This window comes from Urocitellus parryii, chromosome 8 (assembly GCF_045843805.1).
Source record: "Urocitellus parryii isolate mUroPar1 chromosome 8, mUroPar1.hap1, whole genome shotgun sequence".
Taxonomy (NCBI): domain Eukaryota; kingdom Metazoa; phylum Chordata; class Mammalia; order Rodentia; family Sciuridae; genus Urocitellus; species Urocitellus parryii.
Window position 1 is genome coordinate 111,181,065 of NC_135538.1, and position 26,542 is coordinate 111,207,606.

Here is a 26,542-nt window from a genome sequence, read left to right on the forward strand (position 1 = left end):
TCACCAAAATTAAAATTTTTAGTTCTGTGAAAGACACTGTTAAAAGGATTAAAATACAAGTCATATGTTGAAAGAAAATATCTAATAAAAGATTGCCATCTAAAAATTACAAAGAACTCTTAAAACTCAATAATAAGAAAATAAGTGACCAAATTAAAATGGACAAAGATCTCAACAGATTCCTCATTAAATATGGATATACAGATGGTAAATAAGTTTATGAAAGGAAATTCATCATGTTATTAGAGAATTGCACATTAAAACAACTATGAAAACTGGGAATGGAACCACCATTTGACCCAGCTATCCCACTCCTCTGTCTATACCCAAAGGACTTAAAAACAGCATACTACAGGAACATAGTCACATCAATGTTTATAGCAGCACAATTCACAATAGTTAAAATGTGAAACCAACCTAGATGCCCTTCAGTAGATGAATGGATAAAGAATTTGTGTTATATATACACAATGGAATACTATTCAGCATTAAAAGATAATAAAATCATGGCATTTGCAGGTAAGTGGATGGAGTTGGAGCTATAATGCTAAGTGAAGTTAGCCAATCCCAAAAAACTAAATACCAAATGTTTTCTCTGATTATAAGTATGCTGATTCATAATGGGGTTGCAGGGGGAGCATGGGAGGATTAGATGAACTCTAGATAGGACAAAGGGGAGGGAGGGCAAAGGAAGGGGTATGGGGGGTAGGAAAAATGGTGGAATGAGATGGACATTATTACCCTAAGTACATGTATGAAGACATGAATGGTGTGACTCTTCTTTGTGTACAACCAGAGAAATGATAAATTGTGCTTTATATGTGTAATATGAATTCTAATGTATTCTACTATTACGTATAACAAATTAGAATAAAAATAATAAAAAAGAAGAGTAAAAAAACACAACAATAACAATGAGATACTACTATACACCTAAGAGAATAGCTAAAGTCCAAAATATCATCGACACCAGTGCTGGCAAGGACATATGACAACAGTAACCCTCATTGTTGGAGGGAATGCATAATGGTACAGCCACTTCGGAAGACAAAAATGGAAATTTCTTATAAAGCTAAACATACTCATATACAACCCAGCAATTGTGCTCCTACATTTACCTAAATGAGTTGAAAACATATTCACACAATAACTTACCCACAGATGTATGTAGTAATGTAATTCATAATTGCCCCAAACTGAAAACAACCAAGATGTTCCTCAACAGTTGAATGGATAAAGTATGGTGTATTCACATGGTGGAATATTATTTGGTGATAAAAAGAAATGAGATATTAAGCCACAAAAAGACATGGAGGAAATGTAAAGACATATTGCTAAGTGCAGAAGCCAGTAAGAAAGACTACATGCTGTATCATTCCACTGCATAACTTCCTGGGAAACACAAAACTGTAGAGACAGTAAAATGATCATGGTTGTCAGAGACTGAGGGGACAGGAGTAAAAGGAGAAATGGGATTTGGGGTGGGTGATGGAACTATTCTGTATGATATCATAGTGGATACCTGACACTATGCATTTGTCAAAACCCATAGAATTTACAACACAAAGAGCAAATCCTAATATAAACTATAGACTTCTGTTACTAAAATAACATAATGGAATAAACTCTTGACACAATGGACAACTTAGATGAATCTCCAGGAAATTTTACTAAGTGAAAAGAGTCAATCCCCCCAAATTATATTTTATTTAAATCCACTGACATAAAATTCTTTAACTAACATAATGAGAACAGATTAGTTAGTAGATGTCAGGACTTGGGGAGAGGGGAGCAAATGGTCATAAGGGGCAACAGTAGGTATCCCTGCAGTGATGGATTCTTCCATATCGTCATGGTAACTATGGATACATACAACTACTCATGTGATAAAATTACCTAGAACTAAATGCACACACATACAAATATAAGCATAACTGGGAAACTATTGATGCCAATGTCCTGTTTGTGATATTTTAATATCATTTTGCAAATGTTCTCATTGAAAAAATCTGGGCAATGGCTGCATGAGATTTCTCTGCTTTATTTCCTATAGTTATTTGTGAATCTACAATTATCTCAAAAGGTTTGATTTTTTAAAAGGCTATACATACATATGCATATACACTTGTGTGTATCAAATCTATTCTGTATTTAGTAATTTAAAGTGAAAATAGAACTTCTTTTTTGAAAGCACCTTATGTCACATGCTGTAAAGGGGGATAGTTAGAACTAAATATGTCTCTTGAAGTAAAACGGTATAACTGTTGGTCTTAGATGTAGGGAAAATAGTCACCTTACTTCAGTATAATTTTAGTATTCCTAAATACGGAAGCATATTCCATTTAAGTTTACAATAATTGTCACAGTTATGACTAAAAGAGTCAGTAAACTCCAACATCCAGTATTGAAATCTTGGTTGTGTTGTGATTTTTTAAATAATTTGTCTAACTTATTCCAAAGGGAAAAAGTTGCAAGATGCAACTTAGTCACCACGTTTCTAATACCTGCTGGGTAGAAAGCACTGCTGAGTGCTGCAGGCGTCACAGGAAGAGTAATCCACAGTCTCTGTCTTCATGGCTTACATGAGAGTCAAGTGAATTCATTCAGTCAAAAAATGTTTATGAAGATCCAGCGCTGCCTCAGACATTGTGCTAAGCACCAAGTTTACTCACATAGTGTCTGCTTTCCTGCAGCTCATATCTGGGTGGATAATACCACTACAAAACTGCATAAGGTTGACCATGAAAAGCATCATGTAAGAGCACAAAGAATGGTAAGGACCCAGAAGAGAAAGAAATCAAATTGGTGAAGGACATCAGGAAAAGATTCATAGAGAAATCAGCGCATGAACTAGTCCTTGAATGAAGGGGTAGGAGTTGGGGCAGTGGAATGTGACATTGGTGTGCAAACAGACATAGGGTCGTTGAAAAGCTTGTTCTGATAGATAGCTCACAGACCTGTCTACTGGGACCCAGTAAAGGAGTGGGCAACAGCGTCAGAACTGAAATGGTATGAATTCAAGGGCTGGGCAGGCAAGCTGTGTCCCCTGGATATTCAAGGACAAACCATGATTGGAACTGCTCCAATTGGAAGGAAAATCAGTCCGTAGCATGTAGAAATAGAATGAGACAGACAGGAGTAAGAGCGTTGTGGAAAGTTATTAAGGCCATTTGGGTGACAGTGAGATTTAAAAAGAGGGGCAAATTTGGAAGATACCGTAATCTAGTGGCTTAAAATTTAATTATGTATAATAACCAAAGGGATGATTGTTAAAAATACAAATTCTCGGCTTCTAGTCCAAGAGAAGGAGGTTTAATTTCATTTTGCTACATATGGATTTCCAGTTTTATGTTTGATTTAGACTCTGGTAATTCTGTCATAGTCCCTTCCCCCATCCACCTAGGGTAAGATTTTTAGAAATACCACAGAAGTCTTTCCAATGAGGGTAGTGAGCCAATATTTATTGAGCATTTATTGTGTGCTAGTCCTCACAACTGACTAAAGTTGTGGATATTTGGCATGAGGATTGTGAGGAATGGGTGAAAAAGCCCTAGGCACATTGTATTATTTAGCTTTTCATCACTGAGACCAAAATATCTGACAATAACAACTTAGAGGAGGAAAAGTTTATTTTGGGCTCACAGTTTCTGAGGATTGGTCTGCAGTTGGCAGACTTCATCTCTCTGGACCTGAAGTAAGGCAGAACTTCATGGCAGAAGAGCGTGACAGAAGAAACTGGCAGCTCACGGCAGACAGGAAGTGGAGAGAGGACACTCACATGTGAGGAGCCAGGAGCAAGACAAAACCCCCAAGGCCTACTTCCTCCAGCCACACCCACCTGCCTTCATTACTACCCAGTGATCATTCAAATCATTAATCCATCCAATGAATTAATCCACATATTAAGTTATAGCTCTCATAATCTGATTCTTTCACCTCTGCACATTTACTACATTGCTCAACACATGAGCTTTGCAGGGGATACCTCCTATCCAAATCACAGCATACATGAAAATATACTTATCAAGCTGAGACTGGACCGAGGTTGGAGACTGTAACATGGTAGAGGCTTTCTCCAGCCTTTTCTGAACCTCCAGGATGAATTCAGTGCCCTTCCTTGTGCACGCAGAGAACCCAGAGCATCTTCTCCCTTACCAGGTAAGATTGAAATGATCAGTTTCTGGGTCTTTTGTACCTCACTAGAGCTCTTCAAGGTCAGGAACGGATGTTCTCAGGAGCTTACAGAGTGCAGATCAAGGGCTTCCTGTCTCAATTCTCTCAAAAATGCTTGCATCACTACCTTGGAGAGAATATGAGAACCACCAAACATGAATTTCTGGAACTTCCTGCCTTCCACCCCTCCTCCCACTCACCTGCTTTCCTCTAGCCTGCAGATCTATGGCCTTTGCAAAGCCAATCCTTCTATTTATACTTTGGATACTTTCTGCATCAACCCCAACCCTCCTTTGTTTGGCTCACACATTTTGTGTTTAAATTTTTTTAATTTAGTGCTTTTAGGTGAGGAGTGCAGCTTTCACTTTGTATTTCCACTTTTGCATTACAGTTTTTATTTGGGTTATTTTTCTGCCTCTCATGGGCATTTGAGGAGACTCGTACACCTATAACTATAGGTCTCAAAGTGAAAATCAACCCCAGTCTTCCTTCACTGGGTCAGTACCAACATTCCTGGAAGAAAACCTCTTACGGTGTTGAGGGTGCTGAATCGTCACATAGGAAGATGTGAGTGATCGATGGCCAGTAAAAGTAAACAGTATGTCACACTGTGTCTATCATGGGTTGACTCGAGACTGTGAGCTTGAGAACTAGAACATTGTCAATGAAAATGGGAGAGGGAAGAGAGCCTCAAACTGACGCTTTTCCACCCACAGCCTGGCCTGCGAGAGTAATGCTAAGAGGGAAGCTAGACTTCCCCACTCTCAATGACCAATTCAAAGAAGTTATTTAGTGTCACAAATGTCTTAGATAGGAAGTTGCCTAGGAGCTTGGGCCACCAGAACTATCAAGGAGGCCAAGAGGTTCAAGATCACGGTGCAGGTAGATGGAGCGTCTGGCAAGGGCCCTCTTCCTGGCTTGCAAATTGCTGCCTTCTCACTGTGTATTCATGTGGTACAGAGGGAGAAAGAGCTTTAGTCCCTTTTCTTCATCTTGTGAGGACAATAACCCCACCATGGAGACCCAATCCTGAGGACTTCATGTGAATCTAATGACCTCTGAAAGGCTCTGGGAATGAAGGCTTCTACATAGGAATCCAGAGGGGACGTACACATTCAGTCTATAACACAGCTCGGCCTCCACCAACTGCTGCCTTTTAAGTGATGTTGAAAGAATGGGAGTAAACAGCTGGAGTATCTTCACTCATATTCAGAATGCAGAACTATATCTGTGATATTTAAGGATGTTAGTCACATGGAATTAATTAATGACAGGGAAAACATTGTCACTTCAGACAATTTGGTTTGCTTCATGCTTTGTAGTAAATAAATGTAAACAATTTCTTGTGTCATTAGAACAGTCATAGTCTCATGAAAAGAGCCCATGTCAGCCACTAACTTCCTGTCACCACCCATGCCTACCCCAGTGTCTCTGCTCCCTAAGACCCTCCATGATTTCTTAATTTTATTGGCATGTGCCAAGACCAAAGTGCTCTCTGAAGAAGGAGCCAATAGTGCTGGTGGAAGTGTACTGAGTTGGCCGGAGAGAGTTCACATGGAGCAAAGCCCTTAGAATGAAGTGGAGACAAAGGAAGTGACAAGGGTCCACAAGACAGCTAGTAGGGTCATCTGGGCAAATGATAAAGGTCACAAGAGGTATATTAATCTTCCTGCTCTGAAACTTTCATAGCAGTTAGCCTGCTTAAGTTTCAGAAATTAATTGTATTTTGCCTTGTGTTTTCAGATTGAGTTCTAGCAGAGCTGAAGACACTTTATGAAATGAACCAGAGATAAGCTTGATACAATTCAGGATCACTGGACACCTGTGACCTTTCAACATTTATGTAACTCTGCCTAAGAAGCAAGCTTAGGGGTAACCCAGTTAGAAGAAAAAATGGCTCGAAGTACCTTTTACAATAGCAAAAGGAAGTGAAGTGATCGGGAACGTTCCCAACTTTGTAAGAAGTACATTTTTCTGGGAGAAATGAAAGAAGACTTGACTATAAATGGAAAGCTGTCAATCTGGTCTGAGGGGGAAGTGTGAATACCTTGAAGAGGCATTCCCATGTTAATATATAGGTCTCACACAATTTTAAACAAAATGTGAAAGACTTTTAAAAATATACTTACGGTTTTAGAATTTATCGGAAAGGATAAATAACCAAGAAGAGCAAAGAAGTGTTTGAACAAGTACAGAAATTGGAGAGAGCTAGTGACAAATTAGGTAAAGACTGTAAAAATGAAACAGTGTGTGTTAGAATACTCCAAAGTTAGACAGATGGAGAAAAAGGAACAGGTAACTCAGAATCAGGTGTCATAGCCTGTAATTATTTAATGAGGGTAGAGGAAAGCTATTCAGTCATGGTGTTAGGAATATTTGTTAGTGGATTAACTAACTCCTGCATGTAATAGCACCTCAATTTAGCATGGCTTAACCAAATAATCCATGCATCCCCTTGACCATCCACCACCCCTCCTACCCCACCACAAAGCAAGGATTCTGGAAGTAGACCACCAGGGCAACCATGGAACTCAAGGACACATCAGGACTTCCTTCTGGGTCTACTCTTCCATTGGCCTATGGTATTTGTCCTCATGTAGCCTGGGTGCCCCACCTCCCAACATCACATGCACATTTCTGCAAGGAAAAAGGCACTTATGGACAGAGGCTGCCCCTTTAGTAGGTTTCAGTAGAAGTTTTACCCAATGACTTTAAAAAAAATTATCTATTTGTTCTTTTTAGTTACACATGACAGTAGAATGTATTTTGAAATTTATACATATGTGGAGTATAACTTCCCATTCTTGTGGTTGTATACAATGTGGAGTTACACTGGTCGCGTATTCATATATGCACAAAAGAAAGTTCTGTCCAATTCATTCTACTGTCTTTTCTATTCCCATCCCCCTCCCTTACCTTCATTCTCCTTTGTCTAATCCAATGAACTTCTGTTCTTCCCTTTCCACTTCCCTTATTGTGTGATAGCATCTGCACATCAGAGAGAACATTCAGCCTTTGGTTTTTTTGGGATTGGCTTATTTCACTTACCACAATAGCCTCCAGTTCCACAATTTACCAGCAAATGCCATCATTTCATTCTTCTTTATGGCTGAGTAATATTCCATTGGGTATATATACCACAATTTCTTTATCCATTCATCTGTTGAAGAGCATCTAGGTTGGTTCCATAGCTGTGCTATTGTGAATTGAGCTGCTATAAACATTGATGTGGCTGTATCACTATGTAGGTTGATTTTAAGTCCTATAGAAAGGAGTAGAATAACTAGATCAAATGGTGCTTCCATTCCAAGTTTTCTGAGGAATCTTCATACTGCTTTACAGAATGGTTGCACCAATTTTCAGTCCCACCAGCAATGTATGAGTGTACTGTTTTCTCACATCCTCAACGATATTTATTGTTACTTGTGTTCTTGGTAATTGCTACTCTGACTGGAGTGAGATGGAATCTCAGTATAGTTTAAATTTGCATTTCTTTGATTGCTAGAGATGTTGAATATTTTTAAATATTTGTTGACCAATTGTATTTCTTCTGTGAAGTGTCTATTCAGTTCCTTTACCCATTTATCAATTGGGTTAATTTTTTAGCATTAAGTTTTTTTTTAGTTTACCCAATGACTTTTAATTACTTATCACTGACAAAAAAAAATTATGTTACATACCCAGCACTAGTGACAAGAGAGTCTGGTAAAGTGTAGTATTTTTACAAAATTTCCTGAAAAAAAATCAGAGCCTAAGAGTTAAAGAGAAAGGAAGGACAAATCCCACATAGACAACAATTAATTATGTAGAGTGAAAATTCATTAGATCCCTCATTTAAATCCACATGCCCATATCCTAAAATAGTAGAAAAAAAATAAGTGAATTTGTATCTAATCCTTTCATTTGGGAGGTCTTCTAAAAATACATGAAAAACATAACTGATATGTCATACTCATTTAAACTTTTGTGTGTGAAGACAAAATTTCCAATACAGCAATAATTAAAAAGCAATTATAAAATTTGTAGAATAAATACAAGAAACAAAATATTTTATATATAGAACTCATAAATATATGAATTGCAAATCAATTAATGAAGGACAACAAAACATAAGTTAACAAACAGATGGTAATAGGTGCAAGCTCATTAACCACTCAAAGAATGCCAATTAAAACAACATTATAACCTAACCAATTAGTAAATTTTTACCAATGTTCAGTGTTGTCAAAGTCATAAAAACAGGCAACCTGATTCAGGGGGCATGTAAGTTGGCGTATTTTCAGAAAGCATGCTACTGTCTACCTCCAAAGAAGCCGTTATTGGATTATAATGTGCTGCTATTTTAGTAAGCTCGTTCACTCCACCACTGGATATATCATTCCATGTCAAATAAAGAGCAGGCGACCTTCTAGATTGGGACACAGTGATGAACAAAGGACTCATAAAGGCGACATTGTCAGTTTACAGGTGAGACTGAGATGCAGCAAGGGTCTCTGATGCCAAACAGTTACTGCTAGCATTGGTCTCAGGTCAGATCTGTCCAGGTCCCTACAAGGTATGTCATGGTGTTGTCTGAAATCTCCCCTAAAGGCCAAGTGCTTTATGAAGACTGTGGCAGTGTTAGGAGGTAGTGGGACATTTAGAAGGTAGAGCCTTGTTGTAGGAAGTCTGTCACCCTCTCCCACCCACCCCCCCTTCTGAGTTGCCATGAGGAGAGGAGCTCTATTTAACTACCATGCATTCCCTACCTTGATGTTCTATCTCAACAAAGACTAAGTGACCTTGAACTGAAACCTCTGAAACCAGGAGCCAAAACAAATCTTTCATCCTGTAAGTTGATTTTCTCAGTTACTTTGTCACAGTGACAGAAAACAAACTGACACAGGATGCTTCTGCTCATTGTGCTATAGGCCTCCCAGGTTTGAAGAGAGCCTTAAAGTTGTTCATAACTTTGGATCCAGTAATGCCACTCTCCAAAATCAATCCTGAGGGGCAAGTACTGACTATTGGAAAAGCTTCAGGAACATATAGGAATATATAGTTTGCAATGTTACTTAACCTTGAATTCTGAACAGTTCAAATATCCTGTCATAACAAGATGGCTAAATAATTGAGTCAATACATACCAATCTAGAATACTGTATAACTATTACAAAATGTTTTTCATAAAAGTAATAAGGAGCTGGGGTTGTGGCTCAGTGGTAGAACACTTACCTAGCATGTGTGAGGCACTGGGTTTGATCCCAGGCACCACATAAAAATAAAACAAATAAATAAAGGTATTGTGTCTATCTACAACTTAAAAAAAAATATGTAATAACATGAAGAAATGCTCATGGTATAAAACTAAAGGGAGATTAAAGATATAATAACAGATATATATTTATAATTTTACCACAAATCTGCAAAATGTGTATAAGAAAATTAGTTTAAAGCTGGGTGCAATAGCACATGCCTATAATTGCCACTGTTCAGGAGACTGAGACAGGAGGGTCGTGAGTTTGAAGCCAGCCTGGGCAACATAGCAAGACCCTGTCAAAGAGTCAAAGAAAAGAGAAGAGGAAGGTAAGGGAGAGGAGAGGAGGGGAAAGGAGGAGAAAAGGGAATGAAGAAAGGCATAAAAGGCAAGAAAAAGTCCTTTAAGGCAGCTTATATCAACATATGACCATTGTCCCTGTGGTCAGACTGTTTCCCAATTCCTTTCACTTTTAAAACAATTTTGATTTTTCATAAGAATTATGTATTACCTTTATAGCTGAAGAAATAATAAAATTCATGTTAAAATGGGATAAAATGAAAGTAAATGAATTCAGAACTTGTAAAAAGGCAATGACATAAGCTACGAAGTACATAAAGCTATTTACCTGGCAAAGGAGTGCTATTACAAATCCATTGCCTCAAAATGTATCTATTTCTGTAATTCTCCCAAATATGGAAAACTTGAATACATTATTTGTGATTTTACAACTATGAATGAGAAAGCAAGAATTGGTAAAAATGGAAGGAAAGTATTTTCTTTGGGAAAAAAGTTGCTTTTTCTGAAGAAGTTAAATGTTAGTATAATTACTATAAGGAATTAGGCCAAACAAGGCATTTCTTTAAATGATGGATCATTTGTGGGCCTGGAGCATCAGGAAGAACATGATGTGGCTGAATATTATTAGAAATTAGCAAAGGGAAAGGAAAAAGGATAACAACATAGTTTTCAATATCTAAAAGAGTCACTCTTGGAAAATCATGCAAATGGTGATACTTCTGATGGGTAAATGAATGATCATCCATGGTTAGATAAATTGGACTTAGGAGTCATTGTATGTTGGTGGCTGGAAAGTGATATTGTTTGGGGATGGTAAATTTCCATTAGCTAATAATACAGAAAGTGATTTCATCAAGTTATTAGCAATTCAAACTTGAGTATCATTTTTGAAAAAAGAAAACAGAAATGAAAGAATGTTTCATATATATGCTATGTCTTAGTGCAATAAATTATAGTGACCGGTAAATAAAAAACTACAAGTACTTCTTACTTACACATTCATCCTATCTCGCCTGGTTCTCTCTTTGCTGATCACAGATGGTTCCTGTTTTGGTTTTGCGTTTCCATACAGTGGCCACCTCCTTCGTTCGGGCTCTGTCTTGAGTTCTTTGAGTGCTGTCCATTTTCACGTCGTATGGAAGCACAAGCATGGCAGAGGCAAGAACCTGTGAGGACACTCCCACTTTGCCACCAGGCATCCTTGAACCTGGCTAGCCACTTACATGGAGCCACTGAAGCCATTGCTCTTTTCAGTTTTGCTCCTTTTCAGACATAGAATAAATCACACGCAGGTTGTCAGCCCCTCTGAGATCACAGACTTGGGGAGTAGGAGGATAACTTTAGGGTATATGCTAAAGTCCCTTGGGAAATAGAACTTGAAAAAATTTTAATCTAATAATGTCATAATTTAACAATATAGTTATACAGAATAGAGGACACAGAGACTAACCCACAAAGTTACAACTACCTTATATTAGACAAAGGTGCTAAAAGCATGCACTGGAGAAAGGATAGCATCTTCAACAAATGGTGCTGGGAGAACTGGAAAGCCATATGCAACAAAATGAAACTGAATCCCTTTCTCTCACCATGCACAAAACTCAACTCAAAATGGATCAAGGATCTAGGAATTAAACCAGAAACTCTGCATCTAATAAAAGAAAACGTAGGCCCTAATCTCCATCATGTGGGGCTAGGCCTCAACTTCCTTAATAAGACTCCTGTAGCACAAGAATTAAAACCAAGAATCAACAAATGGGATGGATTCAAACTAAAAAGTTTTTTATCAGCAAAAGAAATAATCTGTGAGGTGAACAGGGAGCCTACATCCTGGGAACAAATCTTTACCCCTCACACATCAGATAGAGCTGTAATCTCTAGGGTATATAAGGAGCTCAACAAGATAAGCACACACACAAAAAAAACCAAATAATCCAATCAATAAATGGGCCAAGGACCTGAACAGACACTTCTCAGAAGAGGATATACAATCAATCAACAAATATATGAAAAAATGCTCATCATCTCTAGCAATCAGAGAAATGCAAATCAAAACTACTCTAAGATACCATCTCACCCCAGTAAGAATGGCAGCCATTATGAAGACAAACAACAAGTGTTGTCAAGGATGCCGGGGGGTGGGGGGGTGGGGGGGGGAAGGTACACTCATACATTGCTGGTGGGACTGCAAATTAGTGCAGCCAGTTTGGAAAGCAGTATGGAGAATCTTTGGAAATCTGGAAATGGGATCACCATGTGACCCAGTTTTTCCTCTTTTTGGACTATATATACTCAAAGGACCTAAAAACAGCATACTACAGGGACACAGCCACATCAATGTTATAGCAGCACAATTCACAGTAGCTAAACTGTGGAGCCAACTTAGATGCCCTTCAGTGGATGAATGGATAAAAAATATGTGGCATTTATATACACAATGGAATATTACTCAGCACTAAAAAAGAATAAGATCATGGCATTTGCAGGGAAATGGATGGCATTAGAGAAGATTATGCTAAGTGAAGTTAGCCAATCCCCCAAAACAAATGCCAAATGTTTTCTCTGATGTAAGGCGGGTGACTCAAAAGTGGGGCAGGGAGGGAAAGTATAGGAGAAAAATTACTTCTAGATAGGGATTAGGGATAGGAGAGAAAGGGAGGGAGAAGGGGAATAGCTAAGATGGTAGAAGGAGACAGTCATCATTATATAAAATACATGTATGAAGATGTAAATTTGGTTCAACATATCTTATATACAAACAGATATGATAAATTGTGGTGTAAAGGTATATTAAGAATTGTATGCAAAAATTAAGAGAGCTCATATATAATAGCATAATTTGACGTGAACATATTTTATATACAGAGTTACAAAAAATTGTGCTGTGAATGGAAAATTATGAATGAAATGCACTCCGCTATTGTCATGTAATAAATAAATAAATACCAATATAGGTAAATTAGAAGTCATAATGGCAACATTTAGGAAGGGATATTTATCAGTTTGACATAAAAGAAATTAATTTAAAAAGGAAACAAAAATTCATCACAAAAATCACCCAGAATACTTTGCAGCTTTCAATCTAGATTTGGTCTTTTAAATACTGTCATACTTAAAAGTATTTTGTTTGTTAGTATACAATATCTCTCTTTCTAAAAAATTAGCACCTGTCATTTTCACTTTATATTAAATAACTTAATCTCTAAAATGTCACATGATTAACTACATTCATTAGCAGTGAAAAGAAATAATGTTAAGTAAAACTAGAAAGGATATTTTTTATGTAATGGGAGTTTTCAAAATATCTCCAAAGGGATTAAACAGAGAAAATGTCCATGACCTTTAGACTATTTTGTCAAGGTCAATACCAACACAAAAATGTACCCTAAGTTCATGAAACTTTCTCCAGTGACATATTTCAGCTATTTGTACTTTATTACAGAGGAAAACTTTTAGAAGGTTTTTAACCAATCTAAAGAAAATCTACCTTTGAAATTGTTTAATGTCGGAAGGCTGCCCCCTTCCCTTGCGTATTTCTAAAAATTCACCTCATCTCTTGTCTTCAAATCTTCACCACAGAGAGGTTCCAAGAAAACATGCACTGGGGTGGGGAGAAAAAAGAGGTTGAGAACCACTGAACTGGGGAATATTCTCTTTATTGAAATGAGTGGAGATAGCACTGTTCCCATCATGAAACATATCCCGTTATTTAGAAGGGCCTGGGCACTCCCGCCCCCCTCCCACACACACCCATTTTCATGAGGCTTGTGGGCATGGAGATTTCTGTAGGTCAGCATTATCTAGACAGAGTGACCTCCAGTCCTTATGGCATATTTATGTGATTTAGTAAAAGGCTCCCTGCCATCTGTGGGAAGATTGTTTATAATGTTTTTATTGGAAGACACTTGACTGCTCTCTGATAGACATTTGTCATAACAAATATACAAAATCATGATGTGAATGACATGTCCTTGGCCATGGTGTCATTGTGTAGTTCACAGCCTGCACAATCATATGGGACACTTGCAAGTAGACAAAAGAAAATAGAAATCCCCACAGCTACACTTGGCCATAACATAAAAATGAGAAACTATATGCATTGCAGTAACTCCTGAAGAGTTCTTCGGAAAGTCATGGTGTTGGAATGCCGTGGAGGTAGGTGTGGGCTGGGGCGGGTTCTTTCATTGATGCCTTCCATTACTGAGAATAAGAGCTTGGCCATTGTTCTTCAGATGTCTTCCAGTCAGTTAAAAAAAAAAGCCTACAAATTCCTACTAAGCAGCCAAATGGAAAAGATTCTCTGTTTACAGAGAAAACACAAAGCTTGTTTCTTCCCCACCATTAAGCAGTCCGAGTAGACTTAGCAGAACTTTTCCACTTAGGTATCCAAGTTAAGGCTATCAGTGACTTTTCACTTGAAATCTAAACATTTTAGAAACGTTTTGTAGGGAAAACTATGCACAGGCCCATTCAAAATGAATCAAATAAATAGTTTGGTGGGTTTCCATCTTGGAATTAGGATATTTATTTAAGAAACTCTAATAAAGCCCTCTTTTCAAGCCCATAAAAACTACAGTCAGAACCAAGTGGTAGACGAAAGACTCAGGAAATAGTTATTGATGTGTGTGTGTGTGTGGAGAGAGAGAGAGAGAGAGAGAGAGAGAGAGAGAGAGAGAGAGAGATAGGAAGCAACTGGATGAGAAACTCTTATAAGGGTTCTTATTTTCCCCTACTTTGAAAAGCTGTTCTACTGGTAGGAGAATTTAAGTTTATTTTCACTCCCTGATTAGCTCTCCTAGGCAAGAGATAGAAGCCACGGCAAGGCTCAGGCTGGCCTTGGAACATCGCTGTGAGAACTGGGGTTGACACATGGACAGACAGGTCAATAAGGGAAGGTCCCAATCCTCATGCCCAGGAACTGGGCAGAAACCAGAATGAATCTACAAAGAATGGACAAGAGAGAAGAGGTTGCCTCTCAGAGGTTCCAGAAGAATACCAAAGTCTAACCTTTTGTTGGGTGTCCATATATGAGCACCAAGAGTATGAAAGGAGTTTGGAGATCAACCTACCTCTTGATTTACTTTAGCATGTGTGAGGCCCTGGGTTCGATCCTTAATACCATGTACAAATAAATAAAATAAAGCTAAAAGAAAATAGAAATCACCACAGCTACACTTGGCCATAATATAAAAATGAGAAACTATATTCATTGCATTAATAAGAAATCAGAAAACTATTAGGGAAACATTATATCAGAATAAAAATTTTTAAATGCCGAGTTGGGTTATAAAAAACATCTCAAAATTCTATGAAGAAAAAGTGAGGGAGGGGTGCGAATTGTTATTGTGATCCAAGTAACAAAGCTGGACAAGTACCAGTGTGTTTCTGAAATAGCTACATTGGAGATTGAAGCTCTGAATGGTAAAAAAAAAAAAAAAAAAAATTGCTTAGCTAAACACCAGTGATGGCATTTGGCAAACACTTGGCACCTTATGCTTGTATTTTTTTTTTTATATAAATATAACCCTAAATCAGTGACCCACTTAGGTTTTCTAATAAATGTGCATGCTTAGAATTCCATCCTTACTCATTTACTGCATTTTCTATTCAGTGAAGTAATAAGGAGAAATGTATGTGTGATATGTTCTTCCTATCACAAACATTTTTTGACATAAACACTACAGATGTTTAGTTAGATGCATAATCCCCAGCTTAGCATTAGTTATTGTGGTTATTGTTGTGTGGCTTGGTTAGCCCCTAGCTGCATGGTCGGGGAGGTAGAGGCTTCCTATGAAGGATTTACACTTCACAGTTTTCTCATCTGTCAATAGATGTGGCTCATCAGTGTCTTCAGCTACAACCAATGAGATTTGTAACTTTACCCCTTGGGCATAAGATGCAGCTGGTGGAAAGTAAAGACAAAAGAAACCAGAAATCCCCTCCCTCTGTGTCTTCTTTGAAGGGTCATTAAAGATGAAGTCCTTGGCTCTCAATCTTGACCACACACCAGAATCACCTGGAGCCTTTACAGACTCTGATACCCAGACAGTGTCCCAGATCAATCAAATCAGAAACTCTTAAGGTAGGACCTGATCTGACTCAGGGTTTGGTTTTGGGGTGTGTGTGTGTGTGTGTGTGTGTGTGTGTGTGTGTGTGTGTGAAGTTCCATAGGTAGTTCTTTTTGAGAACAACTGGATTAAATGAAGCAATGCAGATACCTGGCATACAGTAGTGCTTGGCATACATCTGGTGCCCAATGAGTGAGAGCACTGGCTTCTTTGAATTGTTTCCTGATAGCCCTCTCCCTTTCTCTGAGCCCCTGCCTGTTCTGAACTTGCACAGGAGAAATATTTTGTCTGTCTGGGTCTTAAAAAAAAATCCATCAAAGGTGACTTACCTCCAACTTAGAGGATTATTGACTTCATACTGAAAAGGATAGAACTTTCTTCTTTTTCCCTTTTAAGGTTCCACCTCATCATTTATTTCATGTCTTTATCTTCCAATATTACTTAACTTCTTTCACTTTTATAGGTAAAAGCTTCAGATCCTCACAATCTATGGATTTAGGAAGAATTCTGTCCCCAGGAGTTTAAATAGTCAAACCTACTCAAGCACTTCAGAAGGATCAGGATGGAAATGAAGTATAAGAAATAAAGGAGGGTCCTAAAAATAGAACACAACTCATCCATTTCAATTAAAAATGTCTTCATATTTTCCAAGCATTTTTTAACTCTTAAGTATTTTTAATAAGCTCACTTATGAGTCCTATTTAAGAATAAATAAATTACACTTGTTTTAATTAAGGAAGGGGATCTTTTTCCATCTCTGTGGGTATTGTCAAAGGAGACATAAAGGAGGCCAAAATTCAGCAAAAGAGCACATTATTAGTGGCATATTGGTCACAGATGTGCTGGTAGAGCTGCATATTCTTCCTGCAATTAGTATTTTAAGTGCCCACAAATTACATATGAAAACCCAGATAACTTCCTTACAAAACAGAAAGATGAAAATATTATGATATTTGAAAAATCTTCATTGTAAAGGTAATCTAAGTTTTCATAAGTAGGGAGGTGACATGTGTCTGTTGCTAAGTGACACGTCTGTTGTTGTCCTTTTAAAGGAGAAGTAGCTCTAGATGATGGCAACCTTCACCTACACTCATCCATTCCAAATGTTTTAAACAAGTGAAAATACCTGTGGATACTCTTTGGCAATACCTGTATATGATAAATTTCCTTTCTGTAATGATTCTTAAGAAAATAAAGAAGGCAAAACTCCAGAGACAGGGGAATTCTCTATAGTAAGTTTATGGCTTGAATTTGTAGGCCTTTGAAGCAGGATTTGAGGATGTTGGCCAAATTTTTTTCACTTACCCTAAATACATGTAAGAAGACATGAAGGATGTGACTCTACTTTGTGTACAACCAGAGAGATGAAAAATTGTGCTCTGAATGTATAATATGAATTATATTAATTCTGTTGTCATATATAACAAATCAAAAAATTTTTAGAAATAAGAAAAAAAGAAAGTCCTAAAGGGACTATAAGGAGAGTACTAACAAGCCATCACTGGAATCAGGCTTAGGATTCACCTGGGAGGAAATGGTGTAGGCACTAGGACGTACATAAAGGTGGTTGCAATAGATGAATGTGATTCCAGATCTAAGGCTCTATTGGTAAGGATAGAGTAGAAGGAAAATGTGTGCAGTAAAGGAAAAAGCATCAAGAAACAGATTTGACAGAGAATAATGACAAGTTAAATAAGACTTCTTGAGAACTTTTTACTCACTTTGGTGTGAAAACTATACAGAAGAATAAATCCTAGAGGAATGACAGATATTCTCCCTGTTTAAGTTTATGAGCTAACCAGTTTGAAAGGTTAGGTAAATTGAAAGTGATAAGCAATTGAAAAAAAAAAAAAAGAAAGGATTAGTTTGTTACCCATGTAAGAAACTGAATTATGCCCACCCCCAAAACCAAGATGATCTGGTTTTCTAATATATAGATAGAAAGTTTTATTGCATTTTTAACTTAGTAAGAATATACATTTAAGATGATCTGATGATTAAAATGACAGGTGGCTTCAAATCAGAGGCTTGTAATCTATTCTTCAGCCCCAGTGCTATCTGATTGCACTGTTGAGGAAATGTCAGTGTTTGATGCTCCTGCAGTGCTGCTTGGTTCCTGGTGTGTTATCGCTTTATAAGTTCAAGACATCCTACTGTACGGTTTTTTAAATAAACCTGTAGGAAAGACTTGACATTCTTTGGCTTCTCAACAGTTCCTTGTTTTCTTGCTTCCCATTTCCCTAGGAAAGTGACACTATTGGAGGACACTGATCAGAACATTCATCTGAAAAACCTGTCTCTGCATCAAGCAACAAATGAGGAAGAAGCTCTGAATTTGCTCTTCTTAGGAGACACCAACAGAATGATTGCAGAGGTAATGAACTTTTCCCTGCAAGCTGTCCTTCCAGTATTATGGGGGATATATTAGACTTTTAGAGGAAGCAAAGACCTTAATAATGACCTCATCCAAGACTCATGTTGCAAGTAAGAAAGCCTAGATCCATGAGGGAGGAGAACTGTCCAAGGTCACCTAGCTAGTGAGAAGAGGGGCTGAAATTTTCACCTCTGGCTTCTCAGCCCACTGCTTTTTCAGCCTTTTAGTTTTCATTGCTTATATTTTTCAAGTTTTATACAAATTGGTTTGCAGCTTATCAGTGGTGATCCATAAAATATCTTAATTATAGTAAGTTTTGCATGATTTTCTAAATTTAAAAATACACAGGGCACTCTTCTAACCTCAGGCCATCCATATATTGGCATATGTTTATACCTCTGTGTCATTTCATTTAGTTACTGAGTTAGTATTTACAAAGTATTTAGAGTGCCCCGTGGAACCCAGGAAGTACTCTGTGCATTTGCAGCTGTTATTGTCAGGTCTGAGACCACCATTACAGTGTGCAGTACCAGGATGTCTCACTACAATATTTGGGGCATGCTTATAGTAAAAATCATTCATAGTTTATCTAATATTCAGATTTATCTGAGTTCCTTTATTTTATCTGGGAATCCTTGGGAGGGGCCAGGATTGACCCAGCTTGGTCAGGGGCTCAACCTTAACCAGTTACAGATCAGAGATGAAGGATCATGAGTCTCTCATCGAGCTACGCTGAAATGAAGAGAATGGGGGTGGTGCTGAGGATGGTGGTGGTGGGTGGGGAACTGGTCTGAAAAGGAACAGCTTACTATTATCACTGGCACTTCCTTTTTAAAGCCATGCTCCCAGAGTTCTATATTTTACCTTGTCTTGATAACAAGTAGGTTAGAATAGTACACTGAGAAGGTAGGCAATCAGAGAAAAATCTTCATCAAGTGACCTTTCTCCTGCCCATGGCCACACTCTAGAATGAACTGCCTTAGATGTAAAATAGATAGATGGAAATCAGATTCCAACAGTGAAGGCACGGTGTTGATGTCTTTTGGTGCTGGGCCCTTGGTTTTGTTGTTGTTGTTTGGTAATTAAATACTTTTCAATACACTGACCAACTTTATATATATAGGTTGGGTTTATGTGCCATATATGATACAGATGTAAGGACTCAAATTGTTTCTTTAATTTGAAGAGAGTTTACATAGTTTTTAATTTCAGAATATCTTGTTTTGCTTTATAATTTTTGCATTTTGCTCTGGGCATCCATATTTTGCCCCATGATCATCTGTGATGTTTTCATTTGTTACAGTAACAGAAGTTAAGGAATAAAGGCAGATTAAGAATTAGGGCATATAATGATGAAAGACTTAGCATGTCCCCACTAAACTCTCTTCCTCTAGACACAGTTTAAAAAAATGTCACACCATGAGATACAGAATATAGATGGGCCTATGTGAAAAAGAAAAGATGGATTCATAAATGTTCTTGGGAAGCAGGTGGGGAGTCCTGACCCTGCTGCCCTTCGAACCTTACTCAAGAGTGACTCAGCCCCGGAGAAGGAGAATCCTTGTCCTTGCTGATCCCACTCCTTCATCTTCAGTGGGCTGTGGAAGGCTTCTGATCCTGTTTCACAGGGACCTCCAGTAGCTTAAAAGCTTGGTCACTTGCTGTTTCAGAGATATGCATTAACTTTAGCTGACTGCACACAGAATTTTCAGTTTTGAAGAACTTCCTTTGTGAAGCTTGCCAGTCCTGTTTTCCATCCTAACTTACTGATGAGTACATCTCATAATAATGTCACAAAAAACTGAAACCTGAAGAGGTCAATCCTAATAATGACTGTTCAGCATTAGTTTTTATTTATTCATTTTTCCTCTGTGGACCTGAGTTTTCTAAACCAAATCTAATAGGTTTTGTATGTTTCTTTGCCTGCCTTTGCTATGTCTTTGGTAATAATAGCTGCTATGTTATATTGAGAGGCTGCTCAGTAGACTTGGCATTATTATAGACACTATATATATCTCTGATTTTTACTTTATTCATGGATACTGAGATCTAAAGGGTTAGACTTCTTGCCCAACTCACACAACTAGTAATGGTGGAGTCAAGGCTCAGCTCATGTCCAACAGATTCAGAATGTTCTTTCCTTACACCAAGAGTATAGTAATCAAATTGATATGTCAAATATTTTAAGTGAGAATATATTTCTGAGTTATTTAAAACCTATACCAAGTATTTAGTACTTTTGCTTATCTCTTGAATTCAATGAAAGCAAATTCATGTATATAAAAATATAAATGAAGAATAACTGTCAAACCCTGGAAATTCTTTATTATTCAGAGTCTCTAAAAAAAGCATGTTTTGGATTACAACCTAGCTGTCAGAATGCAATTTGTCAGCACAGAACGAGCTAACCAGGATAAAAAGAACACACTAATCATTTTTTGAAAAAAACCCCTAGGTTCCCAATTTCCCATTTACACAGAGAAACCAGAGGTTGCCTTGGTAACCACAAAACATTTGCAAAACAAAGTCTGAATATGTGGGACACAAAGTGCAGTGTGCTTTCCTTTCGTGTTCCCTGCCCATAGCCAGCATTTTAAGGAAAAGTTATTAAGAGTAGCTTCATCCTCTTCTTATTTATTCAGAACTCTTAAATAATTTCTGCAATCCTACCAATGTTTTGAATAAAGTCTGATTATGTCCTTAGGGTAAGTTTTTTTTTGTAAAGTTGAATTGTTGAGCTGAAGAGAAAGCTGAACTGTGTGTGACCCAGCCTTAAAGCCCACCAGTAGCCTGTACTACTTGATATTTTTGTGTCTTAGAGTTGAGATATTTCAGTGAACCAAATCTTATTGCACAAGACATTCTGTGCTTAATGGCAGATCATGCATTTCATGACTAGGACCACTTGCATTTGCCCCTTCTTTAAAGGCTTACCCCCACCCATGATCTAGAGTACTCAGTGCCCAAGTGTGGTCCCACCATAACCTGCATTAAAATATCCTGTGGAAGTTCAAAGACATGACTTTGGATCCCATTTCTGGTTGGTAGTTTCAGAATCTCTATAGTAGAGTCCAGGAATGTGAATTTTATCATTTTAAATATATTTTGACTGAAACTGGGAGCAGTTTGGACTTTACTGTTAAGAAAGCTAGATGGTTTAGCTTCTCCCTATGTGAGAAAACATTCAACCCTTGACTTCCTTGTTTCCCTTAGCATGATATTCTCTAATTCCATCCACTTACCAGCAAATGCTGTAATTTCATTCTTCTTTATGGCGAGGAAAATACCATTGTGTATGTGTAACACATTTTCCTTATCCATTCATCTCTTAATGGGCACCTGAACTGGTTCTTCTACTTGGCTATTGTGAGTTGCATTGTTGTAAACACTGATGTATCTATGCCACTATAGTATGCTGGTTTTAGTTCTTTTGGGTAAATATTGAGGAGCAGGATAGCTGGGTTATATGGTGGTCCTATTCCTAGTCTTTTGAGCAACCTTCATCCTGCTTTCCAGAGCGGTTGTACTAAATTTCCACTCCTACCAACAGTGTATGAGTGTACATTTTCCCCACATCCTTGCCAACATATATTGTTATTTATATTCTTGATGATTGTCATTCTGACTGGAGTGAGATACAAACTCAATGCAGTTTTTATTTGCATATCCCTCCTAGGGATATTGAAGACTTTTTTATATATTAGTATTTCTTCCCGAGGAATTGTCTGTTAAGTTCTTTTGCCCATTTGTTAATTATGGGGTCTTATTTTATTATATTTATGTATTTTTTGGTGTTAGCTTTTTTGAGTTATGTATGTATTCTGGGTATTAATCCCTTGTCAGAGATCAATGGCAAAGATCTTCTTCCATTCTGTAGGCTCTCTTTTCACATTCTTCTTTTCTTTGCTGTACTGAAGCTTTTTAAATTGATGGCATTGGGGCTGGGGATGTGGCTCAAGCGGTAGCGCGCTCGCCTGGTATGCGTGCAGCCCGGGTTCAATCCTCAGCACCACATACCAACAAAGATGTTGTGTCCGCCGAGAACTAAAAAATAAATATTAAAAATTCTCTCTCTCTCTCTCTCTCTCTCTCTCTCTCTCTCTCCTCTCTCACTCTCTCTTTAAAAAAAAATTGATGGCATCCCATTTGTTTATTCTTGGGGTATTTTTTCCTGGTGCTTTAGGGATCTTGTTAAGGAAATCATTGCCTGTGTTAATATGTTGGACTGTTAAGCCTATTTTTCTTCCAGTGGTTACAGAGTTTTTGATCTAATTCCTAGGTCTTTGATCCACTTTGAGATCTACTTTGAAAGTGAAAGATAGGGATCTAGTTTCATTCTTCTACATATGGATATGTATTATCCAGTATTATGTTTTACCATTTGTTAAAAAGGCTCTCTCTTCTCCAACATGTTTTTGGCATCTCCGTTGAGTATCAAATGACTATATCTACATGGTTTGGTCTCTGTATCTTCCATTGTATTCCATTTGTCTTCAAATCTGTTTGATGCCAATCTCTTTTATTACTACAGCTCTGAGGTATAATTTAATATTAGTATAATTGTGATGCTTCCTGCATTGCTCTTCTTGTTCAGGATTGCTTTGTCTATTCTGGATCTCTTATTCTTTAAGATAAATTGTAGGGCTGTTTTTCTAGTTTTATGAAGAATGCCGTTGATGTTTTTATGGGATTCATTGAATCTGTGTAATGCTTTCATTATTATGGCAATTTTGACAATATTAATTCTGCCTATCCAAGAACATGGGAGGTCTTCCCATCTTCTAAGGTTTTTCTAAATTTCTTTCTTCAGTGTTCTACAGTTTTCATCATAAAGATCTTTCACTTTCTTGGTTAGATTTATTCTCAAGTTTGTTTGTTTTAGGTTTTTGTGAATGGAATGGTTTTGCTAATTTCTTTCTCAGCAAATTCACTATTGGAGTAGAGGAAATTGATTGATTTATATATGTTGACCTTATGTCCTGCTCTTTTACTAAATTTATTTGTCAGCTCTAGAAGTTTACTGGTGAAGTTTTCTGGGGTCTTCTAGATATAGGATCATCTAATCTGCAAACAGAGATAATTTATCTTATTTGTATCCCTTTAGTTTCATTTTCTTGACTGATTGCTCTGGCTAGAGTTTCAAGTACAATGTTCAATAGGAGTTGTGAGAGTGGCAGAAGCTACGGGTAGCTAAGGAAAAAAAGGGGTGAGGTGGGGAATTCCATAAAAATAAAAGAGAGATCAGTGGAATTGAGAAGGGGAATTGAGGGAGAGGGAGGAGGTATAGGAAAAAGGAGGAATGGTGGAATGACATTGACCAAATTATGCTTGGTACATATATGAATACACTACCTTTGTGTATATCTATAAAGAACTAATTTTAAAACTATAAATAATTGGAAGGAAGACCAGTAGGGTAGAGGAAAGGAAACAGGGGAAGGAAAGAGGAGAGGGAAAGAGGAAGTACTGAGGACCGAAGTGGAGCAAATCTTGTTACATGCATGTATGATTATGTCAAAATTAACACCAATATTGTATTTAACTATAAAGTACTAATGAAAACATTTGATTTCTGTGATTCCTTTTATATAAATTTCTAAGAAATGCAAAGTACTCTGTAATGATCAAAACAAGTCAGTGATTGCCTGAGGCCTGTGTAGAAGTTGGGGGCTAAAGAGGGAGATATTACAAAGGGGCACAAGATACTTTTGGGGTGATGGATATATTCACTGTATTGATTGTGGTGATGGTTTCATGGTTGTATACATATGACAGCAATCATCAAGTTTTGTATGATGTGTGAAATTTAAGGCTTATCAATTATACTTCAATAAATCTGTTCAAAATGGGTGAATAAAGGCAGCTAGATGAAACCCACTCCCAGAGAATTATGTAAGTAGGCCCATATTTTGCCCTCTTGTTGGTTTCACAAAATTTGAGTTTTGTCGGTTTGGAAGAGGAAAACATACCCACAAAATCCTGTTCTAACTTGAGTAACAAAATTTTTAATATATTTATTGACAATCTGCATTTCTAGTTTTTTGGGGGAGGGAGGTAGTCCTGGGGTCTCAGTGAGTTGCTTAGTACCTTGCTTTTGCTGAGGCTGGTTTTGAACTCAAGATCCTCCTGTCTCAGCCTCCTGAGCCACAGAGATTACAGGCGCACCCCACCATGCCTGGCTGCATTTCTGTTTTTGTCCATGTCTTTTACTTGTTTTTCTCTTGGAGTGCTTGGGTAGATCTGGTTCTTTTGTTGACTCCATGAGGACTGGAACTTTCTCTTGATTACCACACATGTGCCCTACCAGAAACAGAGTAGTAATTTAGAGACAAGACACGTTCGAGGGAGAATGTCCTGTGCACATGAAGATAGTCACCTGTGAGCCAAGGACAGAGGCCTCAGAAGGAGCCAGCTCTGCCACCCCCTTGATTTCTGTCTTGTGGCCTTTAGAACTGCGAGCTAATACCTTTCTGTTGTTTAAGCCACCCCATTTATGGTTTGTGTTACAGCAGTCCTCAGACACTAGTACAGTGTCCAAACGACCTAGCATCTGATTTTGTATACAGTTGGTACTTGGTGTAGCTCCTGACCTTGATGGATTCTGGAGCAATAATATGCTATATATAGTACAACATTTGCTGTGAAACTGCTTAACAGGGGACCTTGCAGAGAAAAACCTCTGTGCTGACCCTGGGAAAGTCTGGGTCCCACTGGCTTCCTGTCTGACCCCTTCCCTGAGGGAAGCATCCAGTGACTTTCAGTGTTGGTTAGGGTTGGCGTCTGCTCTGCAGCTTCTTCACAATCACCTCCACCCCTGTAGGTGGTGCTGGAAAGCTTCAGCTTTGGAAACCTTCTCTTTGACTCCTGTCTCCACCTCCTGCCAAGTGCATGTCCTTGAACTAGTGACTTAACCATTAAAGTGACATGGTAATACCTACCTTCTAGGGGTGTTGTAAGAATTAAAGGACATTCATTCAGAAAGACCCTAGTGCTCTAGGCTGTCGATCATGTAAGGAGAAGACTTTTGTCTTGTTCTCTCTATCCTCTCAGCATCTGACAACTAGTAGGTGATTAGTCATAAATTTTTTTGTTGAATTGATGGGAAAGGAAGACCTGGTAATTTCAGGTGATAAGACCTGCAGTCTTGGGTCAAAACTGAAAGTGATTTTATGGGGTATACTGTGAAACCAGGGAAACCCTCAACAGACTCTCTAGTCCTATGTACTGCACTTGCTTTCAGTTGACTTTGGAGGTCACCTACTTAAGCAAGATATTATTCTCCCACTAGTTTTACTGTAGATAATACCACTGATATAAGCTCATGATGATGAAGGTTGCCTAGGTTACTTTTTAGGGACTTGAAGTCTTTCGACTCTATTGAAAACATGACTCTTCACTTGCACCTGTGTAGATGAGAGACTTCTTTGACCTCAGGGAGTAGAAAACTCCACCCTCAGATTATGCACAGTTGTCATTTTCTGAACAAATGTGCAGAGAAGAGCTATGAAGATTGATTGCGCATGTGCAGGCTGCTGATTACTTCTCCTCCAATCATCATTCCCCATGCTTTAAATCACCATCTTCTGTATCGCAAGATTGTCCATAAGCCCTATCCTGGTGAAGTAGATTTGGTACTTGTTCTCCCTTTTTTATGCTTGGTCACCTCATGAGTAAACTCTCTTTCTCAAAATTCCTCATTTCAGTGATTGGCATGCTGCCCAGTGGGGCAGGCAAAACAGGCCTGTTTCAGTAACAGTAGTATCTGTTGGTAAATACAGAAAACAGTACAGATGACTTCAACAGATTTTTTTTAAAATATTGTAAACTCGCTGGATGGAGTGACATGCACCTATATCCCAGATACTCCTACTGAGGAGGCTGAGGCAGGAGGATCACAAATTCAAGGTCAGCCTGGGCAATTGAGATACCTTGTCACTGTAATGGAAGGGAAGGGAAGAGAAGGGAAGGGACCTGGGGAGAGCCCCTGGATTCAATCTTCATTTGGGTGTGGGAGAAGAAAAGGAAGAAAAAAAGAAAGAGGGAAAGAAAAAGGAAAGTATGAACTCAAGACTTTTGGGAAAAGTTTACTTACTTTCCAAATAATTAGCCTACCAACAAAGCTGATGGGATTTATAAATTATTTTCTTAGGAGCTATTAGAGTCTTTATATCTGATTCTTCTCTTGAAATAAAACATACTTTATTTTTCTAAGTAGTGCTGATGAGTTTTATAAGCTCTCAATCTTCCCACATTATCAAAGTTTCAGAGTGAGTTGTATGACCTTGTAGAAGTACAAAGGCTTTTGGGAGACAGTTTGAGTGGGAGTTAGTAGGTTTATGACAGAGTTATAGGAATAGCTGTTGTGAGACCTGTTACCTAATAACATGAGAA

General features: G+C 37.9%; 1 protein-coding gene across 1 annotated transcript in view; it reads left to right on the forward strand.

Annotated features, from left to right (window-relative positions):
• The window catches only part of Kif6 (kinesin family member 6), a 417,840-nt gene that overhangs the window by 98,948 nt on the left and 292,350 nt on the right, over nucleotides 1-26,542 (forward strand). Inside the window, exon 6 of the mRNA XM_077801497.1 lies at nucleotides 18,022-18,151. Coding sequence (XP_077657623.1) covers nucleotides 18,022-18,151 — 130 coding nt within the window. The remainder of the gene's footprint in view (nucleotides 1-18,021; nucleotides 18,152-26,542) is intronic.